Genomic DNA, 8,389 nt, shown 5'->3' with positions numbered 1-8,389 from the left:
AAAAATATATATATATATATATATATACATATATATATAAGATCTATTGTTTAATTAGGATGAGTCTTAACAGGACTTGGTGGCTAAAACCATTAAGGCTTGATTCATAATAGACTCCAATAAAAGAGTTTGAAACGAGACTTGGAGGCGGCAATCTTCAAGGCTCGCTTTCGCAAAGAACTCTTGGATATAAGTCAAAAAGAAGTGAACAGAGCTTGGTGGCAACCACCATTAAGTTTTGATTCATGGAAGCCTGTCCAATCTTGGTCACTGATCCTGCAATGGAAGCAGACTTTGACTCAAGAGAGAAATTAGAGAGAGAAAAATTAGGAACTAACTTTTACCTGCAGTTCCAGATACTTGTCTGAAATTCTTGCATCCTGTGATCGGTATCCCAAGGTAAAGCCTACACTTTTTACATTAAGAAATGAGGTTGGTTGAGGAGATTGATAATAAGATTGGTTAAGATTGTTGGCTAGATGATTTTGGTTGCTAAGCTAGGATATTGCATAATGTATATTTGTAAGAAGGAACCTTAGATGTGGAATGCAATATTCTAGAGGTGATGATTTCAATGTTTCAAATCTGTGAGTCCCTGATGTTTTCAACCCTCTTCCAGAGAGATTGTCCGTTGGTTTAACTTGAGGACAAGTCAAAAGATAAGTTTGGGGGAGTTGATATACCATGATTTTCACCCGTTTTTACACATGGTATATAAAGGTGTTAAGATGTATTAATCATGTTTTAGAGTCTTTTCAAAGCAAATACATGTTTATTCACCTGATGGAAGGAAATGATACTTTTGGGACATTTTGGAATGCTTTTACGCAAGGACAATCGATCGACGCCTGAAGAGCAATATCGGTCGATCATAATCACTTACCATCGATCCACATACATATATGTGCATCGATGGATATCCAGTCACACGGATGAAATCGCAAATTAAAAAATTTCATTTCCCAGAAGATCTATTATTTACAACTTAAGTCCCTAGCCGCCTGTTAGGCTATATGTACTAGGGTTTTGTATCATTTCTAGGCAGACACTTGCATAAGACCTAGTTTTGGAGAAGGAGCATTTTGGCTACCATTAGGAGAGCTTAGGATTGGAGAGATAGATCTGAGACTGCAAAACAGAGAAGATCTTGAACTCCTTTATTTCTATTACTCTATCTATTTGTGTTCTATGTTTCATTTGAGTTTATTTCACACCATCATGACTTTGTCTCTCATGAATATATTTGAGTAAACCAATTGTTAGATTTAGGTTTCTCACCATGGTTGAAATTATGTATTGCTAATATGACTATTAAAAAGGTGTTTTGATTGTTTTTTCATTGCTTATGAACTTAATGCTAAAATTGAGATTGATCACCTTCATTTTAGATCTTAGGATTAATTGAGTACAACTAACCGTTTAACCTCAATACCTGAACCCATTTGCGTGATCTAACTAACTCAGGCGCAACGACAGTTGGTCTGAGAAGGTTAGAGAACAAGTTAAACCCGTTCGTAAGGCTCGCTAGAATAACCATCGATCGACGCAACTATCGTTCTATCGGTCGATCGTTACAAAGGTGTATCGGTCGATGTACATAAAGTCACATCGATCGACACTCTCTCGAGATCAAAATACGACAGTTGAGATCCGAGATCTAGCGAAGATAACCTATCCGGTTAAATCAATGTTTAGTTCAAGAACCATTAAACCCTTTAGTCTAAACTAAGTGCATACATTTTACACCTGAGAATTGCCTGAATCTAGCTGCTTTTCCAATCTTGAAACCACTTCAATTCAATCTATTGAATCACTATTGTTTTCGATTTATCAGTTACTGCTTTTAAAACTATTAAAACCTTTTAGTCTATCTTCATTTCTAATTATTTAAGTCTGTTGAGTAATCCTAGAGTCTCTGTGGATTCGATCCCTAAGTACTACATCTGAACCTCTTTTGATGAGAGTAACACTCTTTAGGGTAATTTGAGTGATATCAATCTTGTGCTAGATCATCTCTTTAGCAACACAATGGGACAGGCGTCTGTATTTTAACTCAAATAAGGATGCATAGGAGCTTTGTATCCCGAGAGGTACCTGTCATGTTACACCAAGGATATTCTATATATGATTCTTCTCAGCTTGCACTTCCTCTCTCTTTCTTCAGTGAAATCAAAGAGCCAAGGCCATGTGAATCCTCTGGTTGTTCCTTAAGATGGATTATTATGATAATAACTGGTGGGTCCTCTATCTTCTGCCTCTTTAATCTTGCTGAGACCAATCCTACGAAAGAAGAGACAATGATATAGATAAGTGCATAAGATCAAAGTTTAATCTAGATATATAGTCAATCCACAAGAAACAAACTTCAGCCATTAACAATCAAAAAACATTCGATGTGAAGATAGAAAGCAGACATAAAATAAGAATCTTTCTAACCATCCTTGACACTCTTCTACAAAGCTCAACTGATTCGAGCTTTGCAGCACTATTTGCCACACATCCATCAGTGATTATATATAGATACACCATTGGTGTGCCTCCAATCATCTATGATCAAAATCAAAACTACAGAACTTTAACAATCTATTTGTTAATCAGAGAAGGACTAATATTTCTATAAGAAAAATTGTGTTTTTGAGCAATAAAGTCAAATCCTTTGGATTAAGAAAACTACAATTGGATTCAGTAAAATCAAAATAGCAAAAAGATGTGAAATCAAATGAACAAACCAAATCTAATTAGGTTATGGGGAAGAGAAAGTTTATTCAGCATAGAGAGATGTTGATCCTCGAGTCCAAGCCCGAACTGACCGTATTGCGAGAGTAGAGATGGGAGCTGCCTAGCTCTAGAATATTATCAAAAACATCGATCTCTATCAATTTTGCTCTTCATTTTTATTAAACAGAGATTCTGGTTCGGGCTCGTAAAATACAAGTATTAATTAGATGAGAAAAGCCAAGAAGCATGTTTAGATTAATGATTAGGTCAAACATATGCTAAAGGACAAAATTGCCATTAATGAGCTCAATGGCATGATATTGTATTTTTTTAGGAAAAATCAGGGTTATTTTATATTTATACTCCCCCTTCTAATAGTTTAGATATATATTAATCTGAATATCTATTGAATATGATTTTTATTCATATGATTTTTTGATCATTTGTATTTTATTATAACAAGAAACTAGATTTTAACCCGCACACCCATGCGGGCAACATTTCATTTATAAATATAACATTTTATATTAATTTGTATATAATAATTTATGATAATATGTTGCTGCCATTTTAAAAATAACTAAATAGATGATATATAGTTCTAAATATTAAAATTTAACATATGTTAACAATTTCATTTTTGTGAAAATTATTACATAATTTATGAATATTAATCATTTTAAAAGGTGAATGATATTTTAATCACTTTAAACGGTGAATGATATTTTATTTATTAATATTAATGAAAGTATTTTTTTCAAAATATAATGGTTTACCAATTCAACATAATTTTAATATGTTTGCAAAAAAACATAATTTTAATATGTAATTCATTAATTACTTCTATTTTAATATAATGTAGAATATACTTACAAAATTTATAAAATTAGCAAAAAAATTCATTATTTGTTTATAATAAAAATTTAATTAAAATTAATTTATAATAATATTATACTATTAATTGCGAAATTAATCAGTGCATTAATGAAAAGAATATTTAAATTTTTAAAAAGATTTTGTTAGATTTTTTTTCAACAGTTATATTTGTAAATAGTCATTAAAATAATGTTTATAAATTTTACATTCATTTACTGCAATCAGAGACATTATCCAAGACAGGTTAGTCAAACAATTTCCCAGGAACAAACTAGAGAATGATGAGAATGAAGACACAGACGATCAAAAGACATAGATCAAAGACACAGACGATCAAAAGACAGATCATTTTACTCATGAACACGTTTACAAAACTCCTATAGTCTCTCACTCTATCTCTCTTTATCTCAGTAAAATGCATTTACTTAACATATAATATCAAATGTTTTGAGAACAAAAGGGGAGGTAACCCACTATTCAGCGCTAATCATATGACGCAGTTGAATCAAGTGGGGATGAGCTAGACGCCATGGCCGAGCCATTGCTAAGGGTTAACAAGAAGGTTGCCAAGAAGGTTGGTCAGGTCAATTATCATGATCAAGCCAAGGTTCATGAGCTTCAAGTCATGTTTGCAGGGGAAGCAACACATAGAACCCATTACTCTACAATTCATCCTTACTTTAGTGGTTTCAGGCCAAGCATATTAATTATGATTTTCGAGTGACCGTTTTAAGATATGTTTTTTTGGTCAATGTGTTTAGAGAAGCTTAATTAGTTTTGTTAGGTTTAAGAAAAGAATATAAAGATATTTAATTGAATTTGCATTTCTCTTTGGTCTTCGCTACAAGAGAGAATGAACTCTACTATATGTAAGATCTTTATAAGGAGTAAGAAACATAGGACAAAAAAGTTAGTTAATATACACAAAAATATAGGTTTATGTTAATATACACAAAAATAAAAAGCATAAAAATTGACTATCGAATTAATTCTCACATGATCGTAGAGATATGTAACATTACCACCGGTTTAACTGGTTTTTCCGCTACCACCTGCAAACGCACATTTTACGGTTATTGGTGGTTGTTAATATCGGACAATAATCACAAAATGTTATAAATCGCTTTAAATCGCTTCAAGCCTTTTAAAATCAAAGATGGTTTCTATTACGGAGAATGCAATGAATAAAAAAATATAAAAAGTTTTTAAAAATTTTCAAAACTGAAATACTTTAAACAATATATATATATATTATATTTTAATTCACTAAAAGAATCATAAATTATATTATAAAAACTTTAACCAATTTTCACTATAATTTTTAAACATTAGTATATATATAAGGATTTGTACATATATAAACAAGACAAAATATTTTTTAAGAAGTTCCAATAAAAATCTTCAAAAGGTTTTTAGTGAAATTAAAATTTTTTGAAAACTAATAAAATAAAGTAAATAGATGTAATATTGTTATTAATTATATTATATTAATTATTATTATATTTTATCATAATATTATGTTTTTAATATTTTGTAATATTTTAATGTATTAATATTGGTCGTTTATTATTAAATCACAGCAGTGTCTCATAATTAACTTGGCATAACTATTTCGCAACAACACTAATTTTTAACTGATGTAGCAGTCTTACAAATTTCTTACTTAACGCTAAAAACCGTAACAATCCATATCTGCAAACTTTAACAACCGCATCCGCAACCGCTGCATTTTAACCAGTCATATCCCTAAAACATGTAGAGGGGATACTAAATGTTTCTATGCTACTTCGTTTATGTTAATATACTACAAAACAATTAAGTCACAGCACATCAAGAGTGTAAACATTATATCCAAATGCAAACCAACTATTAAAACATTGCTTACCCAAAGAAAATATATCTCAAACAATATATATGGTTGTAAATTTAAGGGAGGGAGAATCCATTAAATTACTTAGAGACTAATTGGAAACAAACATTATAAATAGTTTTAAGTGAAATGAAACATGTCTACAATTCAACCAATTAAATACCATAACTAAAATTTAATTAATTTTTCATTCTGCTCTTCACCTTATATATAGTTTCCTATAACAAAAAAAAATTGGATACTACAAATTTTGAATTGCCTAAGACAAAAAAATGAATGATTTAAAATTATTTATATTTTTCTATAGCTACTTATGTTTTTATAATAGATTCTAAAATTTATATTATAAAAACATATTAAATATTCTAAAATTAGAAAACATACATATTAAATATTAAATATATTTAAACAGACATAAATTTAAACAGAACATATTAAATATTATGATTAATATAAATTAAAACAAAACATATTAAATATATAATTAAAAGTAAAATTTAAACAGAAAACCCGGGCGTAGCCCGGACCGACCCTAGCTATTCCCTTATTGTCGATCGATTTTTTAGCGTAACTAGAATTGGTTTTTAACAACTAAAGTGGGTTTTTCATTTACATTGGATCAAACATTATAAACCCATTTTTATTTGCATCATAAATTATTATTTGTAATAATAACATTTTATAAATCATTATATATAAAATCAAATGATGAAAATTTCATGGAAAACTATTTTTACAAATATTTAATTACTTTTTAATTGCTAAACAAATTTGTAACTATGCTTTATTAATTTTTTTAAAAAATAACAAATTTATAACTGTTTAGAAAAAAATCAAAATTAATGCGTGAAATGACTATGGTACAAGTGTATACTTTGGCAACCTCACAAATTTAATAGAATTATCAAAAGTTCTTGCTAAAGTTTTTTAAAAATATTATGTACAAATATGATTACAAAGAAAACCACAAATATGATTACAAAAAACACAAATATGAATATTTCATTTCTAACGAAAAAAATATAAACAAAAAATATACCTGGAGGACGAGTCAAAATGTAGTTTTATCTTTAAAATTGTTACAATGTACAGTTTCCCAATTTCACGCAAGAGGCCCCGGTAAGTCGACTGAGAAGAAAGCAAAGAAAACAAAAATATCTAAAGATGGGGAAAGCGAAGCGATACTGGCTTCTGAAAACAGAGCCAAGCGAGTGGTCATGGTCAGACCAAGACGCGAACGGCGGCATCAGCAAATGGGACGGGGTCAAGAACAAACAAGCCCAGAAGAATCTCAAGTCCATGGCTTCAGGCGACCTCTGTTTCTTCTACCATTCCGGTACGAAATCGAGATGCGTTGTGGGTGTGGTGGAGGTGGTTCGTGAATGGTACGCAGATGATGATGACGGAGAAGGAGTGGTTGACGTCAAAGCTGTTGGAGAGATGAGGAGATTTGTCGATTTGAAGGAGATGAAAGGAGACAAAGGGATTAAGGATTTTGTTTTGTTTAGACAGCCGCGGTTGTCTGTTGTTCCAGTGGAAGATGATGTTTGGAAAAAAATTTGTGAACTGGGAGATGGGTTTTGTGGAGATGGTAAGGAAGATCGTGAAAGTAGCGATGAGTCTTAAATTGGTAGTCTGTTTTTTTTTTGGTATAATTACGGATGGTGTTATTGTTATGATGCATGATTAAGACTCTAGTGACGCCATTGATGTTCTTCTTTTGTTAACTTAACTATGATTTATGATTATTGATTGCGTTGTGGTGTGACTCCATTGATGTTTCTTCTTCTTTGCTTTGTGTACTCTATTACGCATTCTATCGAACATATGGCGTGCAAGTAACGAGGTGAAATCTATAGGGATCAGTCAAAAGAAAATTCAGAAATATCCAAAGTGTTGAGATAATGATTATTTATTTTGTATTCAAATTCAGAACCAAAAGACATGTCGATTTAAGAGTTTTATTAAAGTAAACCAAAGACAATTAGGATTAGAATTCCTAAACCATCTCGGTTTAGGCTTAGGGTTTTCTAGCTAGAGTAGTAGCCGCTTTCTTTCTTATTTATGTCATGTAACAAGCTAAGTTGGAGATTAACGATTAATCTAAGAACTTTGAGCTATTGCTTGTCTTGTGTCCTATTGCTTTCTCTGTTCAGCATCAAGAACATTGAACTCATCTAAGGAGTGGAATCTCCAACATGATCATCCTAGCAACCAGCAGGGCGCACCTGCGCTAGAGAGTAGCTATACATCCTGTAAGCATTCCATAGCTTCCAGGAGAAGTCCATCCGTCCAAAGAGTGTTAGTAACCTCGGAGGACAACTTCAATTCGCCCCATTTCAAGTGATCCAGGAACAACAGCCTATTCAAGGCCGTACCAGACCGAGATCAACATCTAGGAGATAGAAAAAGCAACTTGTGGACTCATAAAAAACCTTGATTGGAAAACCCAGTGGGACAAAACCAATCAAGGGAAAAAGAGTACACACAAGCTACTTGCCTAGAGGATGATCAGCTTGAAGATGGAATAGCTTGAATGGTGATGAGTGTGTCTTGATTGATCAAACTTCGATCAAGACCTTCTTCTTGCTTCCAAGCTATCTTAAGAAAACCTCCAATAGCTTCATTGAGTCTCTTGGTTCTGGAACGAGTCATAGGACCTTTAGGAATGATTAAGACATCCTCATCAGCCGGTTTGTCCATGATCTCCATGTCTTCATCAGCTAGCTGATCCATGATAACATAATTCCCTCCCTCTTGAAAAGGATTTGTCCTTAAATCTGGTTCATCTGTAATAAAAGGAACTAGATCAGTAACATTGAAGCTATTACTCACATCATACTTACCTTGCAAATCTAGCTTGTAGGCATTGTTGCTTAGCATTCTTATGATCTCAAATGGTCCATCAATATGCGACGTCAGCTT

General features: G+C 31.9%; 1 protein-coding gene across 1 annotated transcript; it reads left to right on the top strand.

Moving 5' to 3' along the window:
- Positions 1 to 6,344: 6,344 nt before the first annotated feature.
- Positions 6,345 to 7,235, top strand: LOC125576687 (thymocyte nuclear protein 1-like). Its single transcript, XM_048737253.1, has one exon. The coding sequence runs from the start codon at positions 6,629 to 6,631 to the stop codon at positions 7,088 to 7,090; it is 462 nt and encodes a 153-aa protein (XP_048593210.1). The 5' UTR covers positions 6,345 to 6,628; the 3' UTR covers positions 7,091 to 7,235.
- The last annotated feature ends 1,154 nt before the right edge of the window (positions 7,236 to 8,389 follow it).

The sequence above is a fragment of the Brassica napus genome, chromosome A7, assembly GCF_020379485.1.
Source record: "Brassica napus cultivar Da-Ae chromosome A7, Da-Ae, whole genome shotgun sequence".
Lineage (NCBI taxonomy): Eukaryota > Viridiplantae > Streptophyta > Magnoliopsida > Brassicales > Brassicaceae > Brassica > Brassica napus.
Note: the sequence above shows the minus strand (reverse complement) of the source record. Positions and strands in the feature narration are given on the sequence as shown.

Coding starts and splice junctions, on each gene's coding strand:
- LOC125576687 (XM_048737253.1), top strand. CDS start 6,629: ATGGGGAAAGCGAAGCGATACTGGCTTCTGAAAACAGAGCCAAGCGAG.